The 20466-nt window shown below is 40.1% G+C and overlaps 4 protein-coding genes across 5 annotated transcripts; 3 read left to right on the forward strand and 1 right to left on the reverse strand.

Moving 5' to 3' along the window:
* Positions 1–45: 45 nt before the first annotated feature.
* LOC111347259 (uncharacterized) lies at positions 46–4374 on the forward strand. The gene is made up of 3 exons (XM_022954527.2): positions 46–165; positions 957–1635; positions 2220–4374. Exons 2-3 carry the CDS (start codon positions 966–968, stop codon positions 3992–3994), a joined length of 2445 nt encoding a protein of 814 aa, XP_022810262.2. The 5' UTR covers positions 46–165; positions 957–965; the 3' UTR covers positions 3995–4374.
* A 3040-nt stretch (positions 4375–7414) lies between these two features.
* Positions 7415–12509, forward strand: LOC111319680 (uncharacterized). 2 transcript variants are annotated; one of them, XR_015988912.1, is made up of 5 exons: positions 7415–7542; positions 7763–7866; positions 8763–10506; positions 10598–10684; positions 12084–12509. XR_015988912.1 is itself a non-coding variant. In XM_022922423.2 (3 exons), the coding sequence occupies exons 1-3, from the start codon at positions 10498–10500 to the stop codon at positions 12291–12293; spliced, it is 306 nt and encodes a 101-aa protein (XP_022778158.1). In that variant the 5' UTR covers positions 8963–10497; the 3' UTR covers positions 12294–12509. The 2 variants fall into 2 exon arrangements, 1 of the variants encoding a protein (XP_022778158.1); XM_022922423.2 differs by lacking the exons at positions 7415–7542; positions 7763–7866 and having other exon boundaries at positions 8963–10506.
* Positions 12510–14685: 2176 nt separating this feature from the next.
* Positions 14686–16304, forward strand: LOC111319160 (uncharacterized). The gene is made up of 3 exons (XM_088725636.1): positions 14686–14788; positions 14905–14979; positions 15830–16304. The coding sequence occupies exons 2-3, from the start codon at positions 14911–14913 to the stop codon at positions 16028–16030; spliced, it is 270 nt and encodes an 89-aa protein (XP_088581762.1). The 5' UTR covers positions 14686–14788; positions 14905–14910; the 3' UTR covers positions 16031–16304.
* A 625-nt stretch (positions 16305–16929) lies between these two features.
* Positions 16930–18737, reverse strand: LOC111339667 (piggyBac transposable element-derived protein 4). Its single transcript, XM_088725166.1, has 3 exons — positions 18228–18737; positions 17804–18119; positions 16930–17621 (listed from the first exon to the last, which is right to left on the reverse strand). Exons 1-3 carry the CDS (start codon positions 18735–18737, stop codon positions 16930–16932), a joined length of 1518 nt encoding a protein of 505 aa, XP_088581292.1.
* Positions 18738–20466: the final 1729 nt, after the last annotated feature.

A 20466-nucleotide genomic window follows, 5' to 3' on the forward strand; every position in this document is an offset into this window, starting at 1 on the left:
ATCACCTGCACAACCATGACGGCTATATTAAAAATAGACGTAATTGGATTTGGCCCAGGAGTGATCACGTGAAAAATAACACAATTATCGTATAACTTCCTGTTTGCGCTTTACCCTCATCTTATAATATTATTTCTTTCAATCATTATATCTTTGAGATTACAGGTATGTATCTTTTATTGCTCTATGTTCCATCAGTGATAGTTATCGACCTTTCTCTTGTGGCAGAGATATCGATTATGGGTTTACTGTTAGAATCAACCGGACGTTGCGATCCTACCTGATTTTCCTCTTACTGCTAGCAATATTGATTACAACTTTTGGCAGCTTTGTTAAATAATTCATGTTTGGATTTTCTTGATTGTCTTTAACTATTGCCAATGGAGAACATAAGTGACAACAATTTCCAAGTCTTAGAGGACGCAATCTTCTCATCAGAGCATCAATGTTTGGCAGATCAGTTTAAATATTTTATGGAATTTTGACGCGGTTAGAAGGGTTTTCAACCTTTCGATCAACTGCAATTTTTTTGGCTCAACTCAAATGAATTTTTCGTTGAGAGTATAGTTCATTGGTACGGCAGTATTTGCGTGATAAATGTGAAATATTGCTTGAGACATAGTTATCTAAGAGTTAGTAAATTTCAGTCATCCATTATTTCCTGTTTAGTAAATTGTGGATGCAAATTTCGTATAATGGTTGTTCAGAGTATTGATAGCTTCCAACATTCACAATTTAATTCCTTGTAGAGATAGAGAGTAATATCTCGTGGAAAGAATATAGCTTCTCGACTAAGATTTTCATTCTTGCTCATCACGCAACCGCGGCATTTTTTGCGTAATCATCAAAGTGTGTCACAAATTCTTTGGTTTTTTGATTACAAATTACAAATTTTTCGAGTAAGTACAATATTTACTCTGGTGAAGTTAACTAGCATGTCATTGATATTGATACAGAAACTACTTATGGCCAGTGCTGCACCGACTGCTTCATCCACAAAAGAGACAACAAACTATGCCAGGTTGTGCCGTCTGCTGGTTGGTCTTGGAAGCCAGGCCCTCAGAGAAACATTCGATTCCATCTATCCACCAGCAAATCTGCACACGATTTTGGCGGCAAACAAACCCACTCTGAAGTCTCTTAGAGCAAAGAAAATTATCAATCCAATACAATGGGGAAAACTTTTCCCTACCATCCCCAGTTCAGTGTCCTCGCGCGAGTTTGACACAACTCTCTTAGTGGTTCTGTTGCGAAACCTGTGCGGCTTAACTGCTCCGCTGACTGGCTGGGATGCTTTACCCACCGTAACAGACCTCAGCAGGGAAGCGGACATTGCCCGAGTGAAGTATTTTAGGAACACCGTGTACGGTCACGCCGAGAAAGCCTCTGTTGATGACATCAAGTTTAATGACTACTGGCGTGACATCCGGGTTACTCTGGTCAGACTGGGTGGTGTTGCTTATGAAGCTGCAATTGACGATCTTAGAAACGAATGCATGGACCCTGAAGTTGAAGATCACTACATGGAACTACTGAGTCAATGGAAAAAGGACGAGAACAGCATTAAAGATCAGTTGGACGAAATAAAGAAAAGGCTTGATGTCCTGACAGCTTCAAAAAAACCAACTGATCAAGGTATGTTTTGAGCAGACGCAAGAGTAGTATAGCGTCTAGGCATGCCCTTATTCATAGCTTTTCAGCACACTCGTCTCTCCCAGTCCACCCTCGGGAAAATTGGAGACGAGTCGGGGGGAGGTTTACCTATGGTCTGGCACTAGACCCCTCGCAGATCTCGCGGGCTCGCGTTGCTGAAGTTTTCATATTTCCCTGCGGGCGAACGCCCACTCTTGCCGAAGCGCCAAATATAATGGCCTGCTCGCCAGTTATGATAAATGAATGAAACACATTGACACAAAGAGTTATTGTTGCGCATAAGCCTGCATAGCTGGCTCTTTTGTGGGCGATTTCAAACGTCAAGCGTCCAAGCCGCAACAGCCTTATGACGGCTTTAAAAAACGAACGCAGGCTATGAATATGAATCAAAACAGTCGATTTTGAACATCAGAGCAAAAAATCTCTTAACGAAAAAAATTTTTGTATAATTTTACGAACTGTTACTTACAAGCAAAAAACTTCTGGAAATCTGTAAAGAATTATTCTCTTGAAGCACGTCAAATCGATTGGTTCAAACATCCTATTTTGTCGCTATTATTTTTAAGGTGAAACCTCTACATCAGAAAAAGTTTTGAGAAGACGTACAATGTGCAAGTACCACGAGACCGAAGAAGTTGAGCATTATTGCTTGAAATGTAAGGTTTGCATCTGTCAGAATTGTCAACAAATACGTCATAAAAGGCACACAAAGGTTAAAATACAAGAAGCTGTTGATGAGCGAAAGGCGCCAATGGCAAAGATCTTGTACGATGCTAAAGCAGAAATCATTGCCATCGAGAGTAAAGTCAACAAGCAAAGCGAGCTGAGGAAGAAGAGTAAAACAAGAATCGCCGCCGCAGTAAATAAAGTGAACGAAACTGTTGAAGAACTCGTCCAAGTGCTAAGAGATCAGGAAAAGATGATGACGGAAAAATTGACCCATATTGATGAGTCACAGGAAGAAGATCATGTGGCACAATTAGAAAAATTTCAAATGTATGCCAGAGAACTGAAAAGATCGGTCGAACGTGGCGAGGATATTTTCCAAAGAAACGTCGCTCTAGAAATCCTCGAAGAGGAGCATTCTATCTTCCTCCCCTGTAAAGAGCTTTTGGATCAGTGTCAGAAACTGGAACTCTACAAACCAGAAGATGTTAATTACGTTGTAAACAAAGAAAATGTATCGGCTCTAAGACAACTGTTTCAGCTGCCGCTGGGTGAAGTTGTTGCACACGATCATTCACGTTCAGAAGCCGAAGGAAAAGGTTTGAAAGAGGCTGAACAGGGCTTCGAAACTAACTTTAAAGTCACGACACGAGACTTAGAAGGAAAACAATTTTATAGCGAACAAGAAGAAGTGACCGTGACCATCAGGTCACTAGATGGAGAAGAGGAAGCACATGTGAAAGATTGCAAAGATGGAATGTACATAGCGCATTACATACCGAAAAGTGTTGGACAACATGACGTCAGAATCGTGGTGAATGGGTGGCCGCTGACTGGTAGTCCTTGGAAAGTGAACGTGAAGCCACATAAGTACCGAGTGGTGACGTCCCTTGGATCACGTGGACAAGGAGAAGGAGAATTTGACTTCCCCTGGAACATTGCGAAGAACGATAACACGGGAGACATTGCTGTAGCAGATTTTCGTAATAGGCGCGTTCATTTGTTTGATGCCGACTGTAAATATCTTAGGACAATAGGGGGAATGGCGGGATCACAAACTGGCACAGCTGTCAAGATGGGACGGCCATGGTCAGTAGCATTTTTAAGGAACAGTGACATGATCCTGATTCACGGCGATAAAAACTCAAGAAAGATGTCTGTCCTTACCAGTGGCGGTCAGTTTATCGAACAGTTCAGTGAGCACGTGATTGATCCACGCAGTATCTTTATCAAAACTGACGGTGACAGTCATGTGATCGTGTGTGACTCAGCTGACCATAAAATCAAGGTCCTGTCCCCGGATGGTGCAGAACTTCTACAGTCCTTCAGTGCCCCGGATTGCGACGCTTCCCCCAGCTGTGTTGTTTATCATCAAGAAACTTATTTTGTGTCGTATATGATGGCTAATTGCGTCACCGTTTTCAACAAGGAGGGTATCCCACTCTATTATATTGGCAGTCAAGAAGAAATGCCATACCCCTCGGGTCTTGCCGTGGATGCGTTTGATAACTTGATCGTCTGTGGCAGTAATAAGCTACATATGTTTACGCTGAATGGGAAGTTTCTTGCCTCATTTGATCAAGAAATCCAGAGACCCTGGGCAGTGACTGTTTGCAGGAATGGTGACTTGTGGGTTACTGATTTAACGAAACATAATGTTCTTGTTTTTAGGTGAAAAACTTTCTGTACCTGAGAAATCACTGTGGCTTACAGATTTGCTCGTTGAACTCTGATATTTTCGGTCAGACCTAAGATACTAAAAACTTTATTATTGCCCTTATTTGTTCACACAAATGAAGTTTTCGATGCTACTGATCCTTGCAGGATGCAAAACGCTTGATCTCGTATAAGACTGTTATATTCCTCAATGGTTGACCGCGAAATCCGAAGGTCTAAGTTTCGAATCCTCCTACGGACTTTATGGTACCTTTGTTCTTGTATCGCGCTCGTGATAATGAGATGTATTTTTTTATTAAACAACCGAACGCCATATAAATAAGTTGTATTGTATTGTATCGAACCTGAGTTTAAACTATAAAATGTTTTAGCAATATAGTGGAGAGTAATTTTTCCCAAACCGCGGCCAGATAAGATCGTTTTTTCTTTATATTTGTTCTTATCATCAGTAAAATTTAAGCGTAGAAAAAAAAAATAGATAAACAGCTTCGAAACGATGATGTAAGCAGCTTGTTGATGGGAAACTATTCTTCCAACATCAATGGTGGCCTGAGGACATTGTGTCTTTCGAAAACAAACTGTGTCCGGAGGTTCATTGTTTGTTGGTGTTTATACCAAAAGCTTTCAAACTAAACTCAACCAAGTACTCAGTGGGTATTGTTCTTAGGGACGTGACAGAGCGGATGGTTGGGGTGGTGTCTGTGTTTATGTTAACTCACAGATACCTTGCAAGAGGATCCCTTCATATGAATCATCAGAATTTGATTCGCTGTGGCTAGAAATACGACCATTTCGTCTCCCAAGAGCTATTTCCTGCATTTTACTGGGCGTTGTCTACCATCCTCCCAGTAATGGAGCTGCTGAGAACTTAGGTTTACTAGGTCTAAATCGGAACAACGCTGATTCGTTCCTGTCACAGCATCCTGATGGGCTACCTGTAGTATACGGGGGACTTCAACCCTACAAGCACAGGAATTACAGAACGACAAACCAAGAATTCTGCTGGCCTATCACAATTGATTAAGATCTTAACCAGGGATACTGGGACTCTGGAATGGTGTCTGTCGAACAGACCCAATTTGTTCGCTCCACCTCTCCAGTTGCCCAAACTTGGCACAAGTGACCATTTTACTGTGTTGATCGGGCCCAGGACTACTCCACCAAATCAAACCCCTTCTGTGAATATTATATCTAAAAGGGATCTCAGGCCTAGTAGGATCCGTGATTGGTCGTTGGATTACACAATACGACTGGTCCGATGTTTTGGGTCTTACACATGCCAGGAAAAATATGATTTGTTTAATTCTACCTTGGTTGAGGTAGTCAACTACTATCTTCCCGTGCAGCGTACTAAATGCTGCTCCTCAGATAAACTTTTGATTACACACAAGCTGAGATCTCTGATCATTAAACGCCAAAAAGCTCTTGTTGTCTATGGTAAAGAGTCGCAGCACTACAAAAAAGTTGCGTAATAAAGTGCAGAGGGCATGCATGGAATGTAAACAAAAGCTCTATCATAGTAAGGTGGCCTCCCTTAAAGAAAGTAACATCAGTCGGTGGTGGCGTGAGATAAAAGGCCTTACTGGTCAAATAGCTCAAACAGATTGGGTAACCCAGCTGCTCGACGAGGATACTCCCACTCCAGCTGCTTTAGCAGACAAGTTCAACTCCTTTTTGTCTGCCCTTACATCACATTTCACTCCCTTAGACATCACATGTGTTGACCTCGATCATAACCTTGATGTCCCAAGGGAGTTCCTTGTTGATGTCTTTAGCTGCTATAAAGCCCTGCGCCAAGTCAAGAATAATAAATCGCCTGGGCCCTCAACGGTTCCTAACAAGATCTGGAAGGAATTTGCTTTTGAACTCACTCCGGCGGTTACTGTCATTTATAATGCCTCGTTAAGGCAAGGATTCATCTCTTATCAGTTCAAGGAGTCGTTAGTCGCACCCCTCCCGAAATGTTCACCACCTAAACTGTATTAAGAACGATTTAAGGCCAGTTACCTTAACTTCTCAAATAGCTAAAATAATTGAGGGTTTCACGTTAGCCCCCCTTTTTAATCAGGTCTTCGATAAAATTGATCTAAAACAGTTTGCTCTTCCAGGCAGATCAACCACGCATGCGCTCGTTTACTGCTACATTGTATCCTGGAAGCGCTTGACAACGGCCATTGCTATGCACGTATTTTGTTTACTGATTCTAGTAAAGGTTTTGACCTGGTGGATCATTTTGTTTTGGTATCTGAGCTACGTGGTTTAGGGGTACACGAGGCCTTAATTAGATGGATTGGGGCTTTTTTGACGGGTAGGTTGCAACAAGTCAAAATTGGTTGTGCTCTTCTCTCCAACAGTGTTATTCCAAGGGGCGGTATTCCTCAGGGGACAAGACTAGCCCCTCTGTTGTTCGAAGTCCTCGTCAATAATCTAGTGAAGGACTGGAAAACTAGAGTAAAGTATGTAGATGATATGTCAGTCTTGGAGATTATTCCTAGATTTTCAACCAGCATGTTGCCCTTTGTAGCGAGGGATATTTGTTTATATGCCAGTAGTCATGGTAGGAAGCTAAACCCATCCAAATGTAAAGAACTACGCATAGATTTCTTACAGTACAAGCCCTCGGATCAACCCCCCCTTACAGATGTCAGGCAGTGTCTCAGTGCCCATCTGTCACACAACTCGTCATGGTCTATTCACTGCGACTATGTTGTGAAGAAAGCATGCAAGCGGCTCTATGCGTTACGAGCCTTAAGGAAATCAGACCTCCCACCCACAGATCTTATTCAGGTTTATTGTAGCCTGGTACGGCCCATTTTAGAATTTGCATCTCCGGTGTGGGCCGCGTTACCCGCCGGTCTGGTTCAGTTGGTGGAAAGCGTTCAGATGTCTGCACTGAGAATTATATTTCAAGATTGCTCTTATGAGTCTGCACTCGTGAGCTGTGGCTTGCCTACTCTGTTGGCGCGCCGTAATGAGGCTTGCAGGCGTTTTATATCTAACATTAATGATTCCGGCTTCCTTGTACACCTGCTGCCACAGCCTACGAATGTCGCTCATGGGTACGGGTTGAGGTCCGGTTTTTCCTGTTCTCAATTCCGCTTCGTCAGAACAGACGGCCTTAGTAAGTTCGTTACTCACAGTTACAGTAAGGCTTAATTGTTTTTGTCTTGTTATGCCAAGTGCATTGTGTTCTGTGCAGAATTGAGTGAATTTTATTGTCTCCCTTGTAATTTAGTGTTTAACACTACCAAAGGGTTAAATAAACTGATTATCTATTTATTTATTTATTTATTTATTTATTCAAGCACCTGTAAAGGACTCCGAAAAGAACCATCACATGATGTGATCATGATCGTTAATTCTTTTCATTTTAATAATAACCATCCCTAGATTAAGATTACCTGATGGTTGAGCCTTTCGAACTTGACCGGAAGTCTGGGTACGAAGATATCAAGCGTGGTCGAATGAGGGAGACCGGAACTACTTCCGGTATCATTTCGGATCAAACTCGATGCGAAGATTCAGACCTGGTGTCCTTATTTCAAGGTAAGTTTTACAGTTTAAATGTTATTTCTGTCAAACGTTAGAAGCCTCGCCTGGCCTGACACTGAAAGCAAACGGTGATCACAGAAATATAATAAATACAGGGACGATAGTTATACTTTTACCGCTGCACATCGATCGTATTTCCGTCAACAGCTTTTGCTTCAATTCAATGCCCATGCATCACATGGTCAACTGATTATGCTGCAATCGTTCCGAACAGGTGAACCTTTTTTTGACACTAAAATCCTGAAAGACATGAAAGTTATTCAAGAGTTGGCAACTTTGTACTCTGCTCTTCTGCTCCTAACTGGCGAATCTGGAGAGGTTGGTGATTTGTCACTTTTCGCGTTTGATATCACTAGAGAAAACTATGACAAGCACTACAAACCTACATTGGTCAGTGAATACGTAAAATATACGTCTGAATACATCGATGTGGTGATGGTTTATAAAGCTAAATTGGACAAATTTGTCATGCTACTTAGCATCATCACTGAGGTTAAACTCTTCATTTTTGAATTCACGGCCCACTTCTCAGTAACACGGAGGGAAATTAACTTTCACTTTCGAGAGCTTACAGTGTTGTTTTGATTAAGCTTGCAGAGAAAGAGATTCCTTAACTGCTTGCGATCCTTTGTTATTTGTAATTCAACAGCAGGAAGCCCTACATCTGCTAACGTATTATTAGAATACTATTACCGGTTAGAAATGTCTTTCCACTTTAGCTACTCTTCATGCAATTAAACCTAAACCTGTCAATAGCCGCCAGCGGAGTGTTTTGACACTTTGTGTTGGGGGCCAGGGAGGGGGGGGGGGGGCTCATTTAACGAGCCAGGCACATACTCCTTCTCGAGTCAACCGTATCCTTTGCGTTTTTTGGTCACGAGTAAACCACTTTGTTTCCAGCGTGAGTCTGAGATAATTGAACAAGTAGATACGTATGTGTATTTGACGGAGGGGGGAGGGGGGAAGATGATTAGTTGTGTTCCCTTTTGTTGCGGAATTTTACATTGCTCCGTTGATTCCCTCTCCGCCACGCTGCCCCCTTTTCCACTATGATTATGCTAAAAATTCGAGAGTAGAGGAAGATTTAGTACTGTCCCCCCCCTCCCCTCTGTTAAAGGCAACCCAAATTTTTCCCTTCTTCTGTATGACCGAAAATTGTCTTTTGCAAATGATGATCTTTTCCTTACTTTTGTCATTTCCATTTTCTTTCGTAGCTAAATTTTAGGGACAGATTGATAAAATACAAGGCTGAAGGCAGAGTGCACAAGCTTAAGTGGGTGTATGATGGGATAGCGTGGGATATCCAGAGCGGCATCAGTGTTAAGGCAAAGCATTATCAGAGCAAACATGGAGCGATTGAACATGCTGTCAAGGAACTCATTGACAAACTTGCATCTCATGGGATAATAACAAAGTAGAGCGGTCCAATTTCTCAATGGACTGTAACATACTAGATTCGTTTATTGTTCGATATTACTTCTCTTGCTGTACCAAAACTTTTAACTTTTTCAATTATGATCGAAGAGGGTCTCGTACTTTCAATGAGGTGAACCATAAGTCATAAAACGGCAAAAAAATTGAACCATTTGACGTAAGAACTGACAAGTTTTAACCACTGGTCGAAGAAACATTGGCTGTAAAAAATTATGTTATTTGCAACAGAAAGACTGAATTAATGGTTAGTCGTAAGATGGCCAAAAGCTTATTAACCGTTAACCGTAAGAGCCATTACTCTCTTGAGACCTTCTAACCGGTGTCTAATAAAGACAGCTAGTCAGGGAATGATGGAGAATGCAAAGGAATTATGACCAGAGGCGGTCATAAATTTTTACTAATCCGCTTGAATGGACCAGATTTGTAAGATTTGATTGTCAAGCAACGTTTTGAAACCAGGCGTTCACACCACGTGATGGGCTAGTTTCGTTCCTTCCGTAGAGATAACTTGTCACGTTGTGTTATGTGACCCTCCGATGGGAAAGTAGGCCACGGGAATAGGATGAAGACACGAACACGCTAAAATGACACGCTAAACGATAGGTAGTGAGTGAAGTGATACGCCAGCTCTGAAGCGGCGTGTCGCATTTGTACAATACTGAATTAAATTTTTTTCAATCTTGAGAAGAAGTTTTTTTCTGTGTCCTTCACCGTGACATTCAGGATGAGAAAAGAATACTTTTTCTGCAGACATCATGCAATCCTCTAAATCTGCACTACATCATGCTTTCAGTTATTTGTTATGGCGTGATTTGAATTCTGATTTGTTTCAGTTTTAGTCTCACGTCATAGGTAAGGAATAAAAACATATTTTCCATCCAGTTTCAAGGGTGTTCATCTCCGGGATAGCTGTTTCTGTGAGGCCAGCTTGTTCGTGAATGGCAAAGGATCTGTAGATGGGCATACATGCCATTTCAAGGGAAGGCAAGCTTAAGTGTGCGATGTTAAAAGTATATATAAAGAACACTTGTGCTATCAAGAGCTGTGGTACAATTGAAATAAACCTTAACACGCAATCGATACGACTAATTAGTGCGAAAATAGAACATTACAAATGATGAATCTCAAACTGTATGTAGTGCGTCGCAAACGCAGCATGAAACGACTAGCTAATTTTTTTTCTTACGGGGAATCCATCATCGAATAAATTTTAACCTGGTTTAACGAAATAAGAATGCAAAACGATAGTATTGAATTACTTCATACTCGGCGAATGACTGTAGCGAATCACACTTTCCGGCCTTTATGGTGTGCGCTTTTTTTTTTTTTTTTTAATTTAATCGAAGGAGACTGGGATATGACCCTCGCTTTTATTGTGTCATCAGAGGAGATCTGGGCTCTAGAGGATAAGCCTTTCTTAGATCATTGATATCTGGCAGTTACGGAAGAACTGTTTAATCTAACGTACAGTTGACGGTGAGTTGGAGGGGCAAGACGGAAACTGTAGTTGTATTCATGGAAAAGGTACATTATACAAAATAAATCAAAAATATCTTTTTTACAACTACCTGATCTTATTAAATAACGATTGGATTTTTTTCATCATTTTTTCAAGCCACAAACGATGAAAGTTTTTGATGACTATGACACGTTGGTAATTTGGCTAAAAAATGTCAAGTACGCATATGGTGAAACCGGACAGGTTGGTGTCTTACTTTAGAACCTGTATAATGTATAGAACAAATACATATATCTCATTAGACGTTTTATTGTGTAGTATCGCTGAGTATTTTTACTCGTTGTTTGTAATTTTGACTCGCCCTACGGCTCGTCAAAATACGGCACAACTCGTAAAATACTCAGCGATACTACACACCAAAACGTCTCATAAGAGATTTATTATTCAACACGCCAAATTGTTGCGAATTTCGCGGATATTTCTGGAGTACAAATATCGCTTGATATTTGTACTCGTCTCGCGCGTTATTTGTACTCTACGAAGCACAATTGGATAATAATGAGTTGTGTTCATCCTTAAAAAAGAGTTATACCTTCACTCGAAATTATAGAAAAGCTGGAAACGACAACAGAAAATACCAGATTAATAGTTGCATGATAGATCTCCCTTGTGGTTTCCATAATCAACTTTTAGAAAAAATACGAGTGTTTCAATTCATTTTTATGAGCGTAAAAATGTTTCTGCCTCATCAGTTGACTTTTCCATAGGATTATACTGAAAGTAGTTATTCAGAGGTAGCACCCTTAAAACAAGACAGCTTGGTTTTGGAAAACCTTGATTTGAATCGCACGATTTACTTTTAGTTATTCCTCGTGGATTGATTCATATTCTGAATATGTTTCCGTTTCGGACACACGTCATGGACGACGAAAAACAAACTTCATTTTCTGTGTCCTTTTGATTTTAATCGTGTTACCATATTTTCTAATTTTTTTATAGGTTTCATGAACTCTAGACGTTCTTCCTTCTTTCATTTCTACTTTCCTTTAGTTATTACGAGTTATTACTTCGCATGGAACGAAATATGCAAATACATTCTTGTGCTGCAGTTTCATTTAGGACCATTCATTATTTATCGAGGGGGGAGGGGAGGATGAATTTTGGTAATGTCACGATAAAAATCTACCGAAGGCTCTGAAATATTCTTATGACTTCCCCCCCTCCCCTCCACCACAATTGGCAGTCAATTTTCTACAGTCTCCCCCTTTTACTCTGTTAACCTCGACTAATCACCCCCCCAGCCTCTGTTTCCTCTGAAAATCATGCGTTCTCTCCTCCTAAAATTCCTCAGACGTTCTCCCTTAGTGACAAACTATGATCGTCCACTTCAGTTTTATCTTTTGGCTTTACTTTCAAAGCTGTGTGAAATAGAAAGCATTCCTTAGAGCATGTAGATCGAAGTAAGAAAAAAACAAACAGAAGAAACAAACAGCAAAAAACGAGAAGGTGGCAAAGGACTCGAGATCAAGTTAAAGTACAGGATCAGTCGCAGTATTTATGACTAAGAGGATTGACTGCACGAACGCTATCGACTCGTTTTCGTTTGTAAAAATATGTGTTTTTTGCTTTTTATTCTGTTCAGGTCACTTACAAGGGTCGCGTGTTCTCCTTCACAACAGAGAAAGAGCTGATCACATTAGGCCATTGGGCTTGTGACGGATTGGTAATTGATGTTGCAACTGATGTATGGGCAAAAGGAAGGCATTATTACACTGTGCAACTCGCTATTGAAAACGGTGTCAAGGACCTGATCCGAAAGCTCAAGGTTGAACACAACATAGACCTTTATTGAAAAACTAAGCCAGTCTCTTTCTGTTAAAACAGTTGTTTCACTATTATTCATCTCACGATAGTTGTTTCACTATTATTCATCTCACGATAGTTGTTTCACGATTATTCATCTCAGCTGTAAGACATTTAAGTGGTTCACAAAATGCCTAAGTTTTTGAAACATTTCTATTATTAGCTGTGACAAGAATCGAAATAAAACTGTTTTCTTAATCCTTAACACCTATTAGTGCGCATTTATGCCTCTTGCTCGCTTGCCGCAAAGCTTCTTTTTGGTAGCGGTCGGTGCGCCAAACAACGACTGAGCCGCCCTTATCGGCTCTGAAATATACCTGGGAAATTTCTGACAATTCTTTATCCTTTTTAGACACCAAAGTTTCAATTGAAGGTAACGGTTTATGCACTAGTGTGTATTACAAACCTACAGACTCGCATAATTACTTGTTATATTCGTCTTCGCATCCATCTCACGTTAAGAATTCCATTCCTTTTTCTCAGTTTCTAAGACTTCGTCGATTATGTAGTGATGACTCTGATTTCCACCACAAATCAGAGGCAATGTGCCAGTTTTTCGATAAACGTGGTTACCCTGTTTCTGTCGTTCAAGCGGGTTACCACCGCGCCCAACTCATTGATCGACATTCAGCACTACAAACGTCGCATAAGGAAGATTCTGACCGCTTTCCATTCACTCTCACGTTTCACCCTCACAACCACTCAGTTAAATCCATCATTCTTAAAAACTTTAAATTACTTCAAAACGATCCAGAGACAAGCACTATCTTTTCGCAGCCTCCGCTCATTTCATTCAAACGCGACAAAAACATAGGCAATTTTTTGGTCAGAAGCTCTTTTCAGACTAATGACCAACCAGGCACTTTTAAATGCGCTCGTGCACGATGCAAAACGCGTCCTTTTATTCACAACACTGATAAAATATCGGGACCAAAACGATCAAATAAGATCACCGATCACTTCACGTGCACCTCCGCCAATGTAATCTATTGCATAACTTGCACTTATTGCAAAAAGATATACATCGGCGAAACAGGCAGAAGACTAGGTGACTGATTCCGAGAACACGTTCGAGACGTGGAAAGGAATGACAAGGACACATCGAAACCAGTCGCTAGACATTTTAATTTACCTGATCATTCTAAGCAACATATCGCAATCTGCGGTCTTTCATTACACTTAGGTAGCACGGAAAGCCGTAAAACTCTTGAACAAAAGCTCATCTTTCAAACCGGCAGTCTAAATCCCACAGGGATCAACGAGCGCTTTTTATTCCACTAATTTATTCTTGTTTTTCTCGTTGCCATGTTCCCACCAATAACGTAGCTCCATTTTCTGCCTTTAAAAGCAGACACAACCCACAATTCCTCTATTCGCTCCGACGAAGGGCTAACGCTCGAAACGTCAGCTTTTGTAATCGTTAAGGTGGCCAATTTACCATTTCAACTTTGTTGATATATCCAAATTATTTCGTTGCTCCCACCGACGCAGCCCCAAACAGTTTCTTTCGAAACTATCGGCCTTATCACCCGAGACTATCACCTCGGTCGCTGGTACAGACCTCACTGCGTTCGGTCTGTACTGGCGACCTCGGTCAAGATTCTGCCATACAGACCTCCCGCTCGGTTAATAAGAACTAAGTATTTTTACTCGTTATTTGTATTTTGACTCGCCCTACGGGCCCGTCAAAATACGGCACAATTTGTAAAAATACTCAGCAATACTTCACAACAAAACGTCTAATAAGATATATTTATTGTCCAACTGTGCTTCGTAAAGGACAAATAACGTGCGAGACGAGTACAAATATCACGTGATATTTGTACTCCAGAAATATCCGCGAAATACGCCCGCACTGAAATAACAATTTGACCAATCAGATATTACATTACTGCCAACTGTAATTAGAAAAGTACTTTAGAAAATGACAACTTAACAGTTTGTCCGAAGTAACAGGTAATCGAATTGGAATTGCGCCTTTTCATGAAGCATGCGTATTATTCCACACGATTTGGCAGCTGTTTATTGAGCGTAACAAGGCGGACATGTTTTGTTAGGTATTGCACTTAGTCCAAACTTTTAAAACTTAGTGCTAAAAGCCTAATATTCACTTAAGTCACTGAATACAAAAAATTGATAATAAATAGATTCGAAACTGCCTTGTATCCGAGTGATAAAGACCCCAGATAACTACGACCCGCCCTGTCAGGTATCAACTCGTTTCACTCGTTTTTTATTTCATGCTTTTCATAGCTTCTTTCGATGATTTTCCCCTCTGAAGTCACAAAGGGCAATAATACAATTATTCTTGGAAATACCTCCCACTGGGAATCATGCAGTGAGTTGCATGGGTGTTTTCCCTGGGTTACGCTGAGTCATCGGAGGTGAACTGGGATCCAGAGATCAGGATTGTATATTACGGAGAATTGAACAGAGTTCTGTCCAATGCGAGAGTTGGCTGGACAGAGGAAGCATTTTTTATAGGTGAGGATAAAATTGGGGTTTGTGAATCTGTGCGTGAGTCAATCTGCTCAACTTTATTGATCAACCGGAAAAGATGTTGAACTAGGCTAACTAGCTATACATTTGACATTTCGCAGATCATCATGAATACTTTTGAAGACATTGCACATTTGTATTCTCTCTTTCAAGGCGTCACTGGCGCATCAGGGCAGGTAAGCGATTTCGTGGCATTTTACTCCGTCTGTTGCTGTTGATATTGTTTAGGACTAGATTAACGTCGCTATTTAGATTGCCTTTTGGTCAACGAAATGAAAATCTCTTATGAATTTGTTTATTTGAAACGCATGCTTAGGCAAAGTCGAAAAGATTTTTATCGAAAAGATTCGATCATTACATCACAAAGGTTTCCATGAATGAAAAAGTTGGCAAAATCACTGTTCCCTAAACTGCACTTAAGGCACTAGGGAAAAGAAGCAAGTTTGTCCATCCAAGTACGTCTATTTAAATCGCTTCAGGTTGATATGGTGTGGCAGGTTTGTTTCCCTTTCTGTCTGACGTCACCCCTCTTTCACTTGCTTCGTATTTTCGAAATAGCTAGAAAGTGTCTTATTCAAGGAAATAAAAGTTCGTGTTTATCATGCCAGGTGTGCGAAAGAAACGAATTAAAACGTGATCGAGATCATGTCCAACTTGGAAGGAGATAGATGAAAAAAATCTTTTTCTACAAATCTTTAGTTTTTCTTTAAAGGTATTTCTTATGCCTTTATGAGAGAGAAACATGCGAAAACTGACCATTACATGCGTCAGTAAAGCCCATGTTTTTCCCCTGAGTTTTAGATAGGTCCTGAAAAATATAAAAATTTGACGGCAAATTTCCTTATGAAATGAAGATGATTTTGGCGGGGCAAATAATACTAAACCCTACCTTAGACTCGCTTAGACGATTGCTAAAGATTGTAAACTGCAATTTATAATCACTTGAAGATTTGAAGTCAGTTGGTATCGAGCGGAAGAAACTTTTGATTTCGTTTCATTATTATAATCAATTGTCCATCTGTTTAGCTCGATTTCAAGGGTCGTGTGATGAGCTACAAAGCCGAAGGTCGAATTCATAAACTTCAGTGGGTGTATGATGGAACCGCCTGGGATGTGGAGAGTGGAACATGTGCGGAAGCCAGGCACTACAAAAGTACTCAAGGTGCTATTCAACATGCCTTAAAGAAACTAATTGACGACCTCAAAGCTAAAGGAATACTGAAATGAAACGCGTTTTTTTTCAGACTTTGCGTGACAAAGATGTCACACAATTTTATGTCATCTCAGAGTATAGTGAGAAAGAGCATTGGTTAATTTTTTTCTATTTCCAGTACAAATATTGTCCAATGGATTTAAAAGATAATGTTGTGGCAAACATCATGTCAGTTATAAGAACATTTACGCTAGTTTGTAAAAGAAAAAAGTTGTCAGAGACGTTTTTTTTGGAATGCGAGCATGTTGGAAGAACTTCAAAAAGAAATAAACGACTTTGCTTATTGAAGCGTTCGTCGCCTCGTATAGCCAACCTGTTAACCCTTATCATGCTGAGTTCGAGTTCAGGTTACAATCCCCTAAACTGACTTTACTTTTAGTAACACACTTATACACGACAGTTGATCCTTTCATCAGCAGTGCAAGCTTTACATTTCATCAAATCCCAACAACCTATATATCAAATTAAAGCTTAAGAAATTGCCTTTCTGATTATTCTATTACAATAAACTTTTAACCTGTTTTGCTTTTAAAATTTTAGCTATGAAATCATGCTTTTGGAAAAACTTGACAAAAATTATACATTAACAAAAAACAAATCATATTAATTTCTTCCAAAAATTATCTGTATAAGCCTAAAATGGCAATCAGAGTTAAGCCCTAGTCCACCAGCTTAATAAAACAATTCCTGTGTCTGTGACAACATTTGTTTTTCTCAATACAGTAGCAAGACTGCATACTTGTCAAGTCAACACATAATCAAAATTAGGAATTTATGTACATTGTTTGGTTTTGAATTAGTTCAAAACAGTCAGCTCAGTTGTTGGGGTCTATGTTGTAAATTTATGTATTTCTGTGTTTGAATTGACTTCAAAACCTAACAAAACCAAACAAAAGATGAATAATGGTTATGATCAGTTAGTTTCAGCATCCTCATTGTCATTATTGGCATCGTGTCTTCGAATGTAGGCAGCAACATAGTCCTGAACAGTGTGGAACAACTGGAAGCAGTCCTGTATACAGAGGGCTACTTTACAGACACTGCACTGAAAGCTAGACTCTTTTCCTGGCCTCTTCCTTTTCTCTCCTGCCCTTTTTAGGATCTTCTTTTGGGCAGGAAAGCAAACCGCACATGCCCGGGTGATGTTGGACTTCTTCCCAGTGCCCAATATTTTCTCTGGGAAGTGACCTCCAACTTGAAGACGGGTTAAGCCTTCAGCTGACCTCCTTGGGCGGCCTCTCGGAGTGAGAGAATGGGAGATGCCAGAATTCCTAACAAGCTCCTTCACAAGCTCCCTTCTAAAAGTCCTTTGCAGCACAGGTGACCGGGTTCTTTGCTTGTACAGGATGTAAGCATTCAGGATGCTTAAGGAAAACAGGTGGAAGAACACTTTCTTCCACCATTTCATGGTGTGTTGCCTGAAGCAAGAATAGGCCACCATCTGATCACATCTGTCAACTGCTCCCATGAACTTGTTGTAGTCATGGATAATCTCAGGTTTAGTTATTGGTTGGCCAGTTCCAGGGTGATTTCGGCCAACTCCTAAATCCACAACAGAATGAACTGATGACAGCATCTGGAAAACTCTGCGGTCCTTAAATTTAACTGCAAGCAAAGTTCCATTGTTCATAACATACTTGTCACCTTTTTTTTCACTTGTGCCCTTTTAAATTGCTGGGGGATACCTTTCCTGTATCTGGCTGTTCCACAGGCCCCAGTGTTCTGCCTACAGAGCTCAGCAAATAAAGTAGGTGATGTGTAGTAGTTGTCAACATACAAACACCTACCCTCATTCAAATAAGGTTGCATGAGCCTCATGACTAAGTCATATGTCTTTCCTTTAGCACTGGGTGGTTCTGGGTTTACGCCAGTGTAAATTTCAAACCTACAACAATATCTATTACTTGAGTCACACAACTGGTATGACTTAACACCATACTTATCTGGCTTGTCAGGATTATACACTTTGATATGCACCTTTCCTCTGAATGGAATCATTCCCTCATCAATGCAAATATTTTTGCCTGGCTTCCAGACATCTGAAAATTTCCCAGTGACAACGCTGTATATAGTGTCAAGCTTTTTTATTGGGTCATACCCTTCCTGTCCTCGAGGAACATAATCATCATTATCACACAAGTGAAAAAATGTTAAAATGTTCATAAATTTGTCTCTTGACATAATTTGAGGGAAAAAGGGAGTTGATAAAACCTCGTCGATGGACCAGTAATCCTGGATATTCTCTTGATTCACCAGGCCCATTGCAATGATCATGGCAAGAAAAGCTTTTATCTCACCAGCTGTCACACCATCCTCAGGCCAATTTCTAAATCTCGAGTGCTGAGGTAAACGACCTCTTCGCTGTAAAGATGCGATTGTTTCCGTAGCATATTTATTTGTTTGGGATGCAATCTCGTTGAATAGGTTTTCGGGGAAGAGGAGATGAAAGTAGTCAGAGAATGATGGATTGTTAGGAAGCTCCACATTCAACCCTCGATCAGCTGTGAAGTCAAGCCTTCGCGGGATGCGATCGCCAAGGACCCAGTTGTCTTCTTCGGTTTCTTCTTCGCTGTCCAGCTCGCCATCACTGTCTTCTTCTCTTCTGTCATCTTCTTCTTCACTGCTTTCAGAATTATCCGTATTTTCATCTAAATCGCTATCCTCTCCGCCGACAACTTCATCAATAGTTCCTTCATCAACAAATACAATATTGGCCGCCATCTTTGTTTATCAGTGTTACCGCGCAACAAAATATATTTCATGCTAATTAACTCTTTTATTCTACTCGGGTCTTCGGAACTCTGTCGGATGCTTAATTTATGTCCCTTGGGTTGGCCCATGATCATAAACCAATATAAGCCCAACATATTCCGAACTTCTCCGCCAATAAAACGATGATGTTCGGAAACCCGGAATATTCCGGGACCCGTCCACATGGACGAACACGTGCGCCCGGAATATTCCGGGAGCCGCACGATAAGGGTTAATATACTTCACCATCACTCAAAAATTTTTAAGCGCTGGAATCTGAAGGCCAGTTTACTAACATGCAATACGATCTTCCATTTCTTTGTACCAACCGTGATTCTGGTCTTTTATCTAAATGTTATCACCTTGTTAAATGACAGTTTTTTTGTATTAAGCGATCACCTGTAGGGAATGGCAGAGTGACCTTTTTATACAGATTCCACATAAAAGGGGTAAAATATAACAATGAAAAACGCCAAATGATGCCATTACTGACAAGTTAATATAGAAACGCTCGCCCAAAAATACTACTAACATTGATTTCGAGAGAGAAACATGAATTAAATTTCACCTGAAAGATTATTCTTTGTTCTATTTGAGTGGCATCGCTTAAATGCTTTAAGTGACCGCGCGCGTTCAATTAGGTGGGAAACAGGATTTTGGGACTCACTCAAAGGTGACCAGGACAGCTTCGTAGAAGTATGAATTATAGTGATTATTGGGAAACAAATTCAGGACTTGACAAGCGAATGCTTAGTACAGAGTGACCTTTAAAAACAGGTTCGACTGTATCACTCTAAGGACAGGAAAATAGCATTTTGCGTCAACTGTGTTTCTCTATATAACAGATGTCTACACAATATGTTAATTTTACTTTACAAAAGTTTATTTCTAACTAAGTATCCTATCCATGTGAGGAATATGTTTACTTTTCGTAATACTAGTTGCGGTAACTACATTCTGAAACTCCCTGTTGCTAAGACTACTTCTTATGGCCTTCCGGCTCTTTTTCTTATCATGCCGTTAAACTATGGAATTCACTTCCGGACAGTTCGAACTTTGAACCTTAATGACTTTAAAAAAGCATTAGCTAGCCTTAAATTAATGTAATTTTAGAACATATTGTAATTGAACTCATATTGTAATTTTAAATATTCTGTAAATCTATTTATTTCATTTTCGCCGTTAATTATAAACATTGCACAGGATTGTATTTTATAATGTCATTGTACATTATATTATGTCGATTTCTTTTGTTATTTGTTATTTTTCTCTCGGAAAAATTAGTTTTTACAAGCTACTCTTAAATTCGAGAAAAAATAAAGTTTATGTATGTATGTATGCATGTATGCGAGGTGTGATCCTCCCTTCTAAACTTTTATCTCCGGATTACGTGTGATTTTCTCCATCCTATTAAGGTTTACTACACGCATGCTCATTAGTTCATGTTAATCTATCATTCGGCTTCTTGAGGAGGTTTAAAATGGTTTCGTTGATAGATCTATGCACCCCCAAATTTTTGTCTGTCCACGTTTTACACTCCAATATGGGTCCAATATCAATATGCATATTCTCCAATCTGTTTTCTATGCATTACTGACAAGGAGAACTTGTTAATCATTTAAGAGCTTCTTTAGTTGGTGATTATTTCCTTTCTGCTTGTGACATTCATGTTCGATTAAGCAGTGACGGGGGGGGGGGG

Source organism: Stylophora pistillata, chromosome 6 (assembly GCF_964205215.1).
Source record: "Stylophora pistillata chromosome 6, jaStyPist1.2, whole genome shotgun sequence".
Taxonomy (NCBI): Eukaryota; Metazoa; Cnidaria; class Anthozoa; order Scleractinia; family Pocilloporidae; genus Stylophora; species Stylophora pistillata.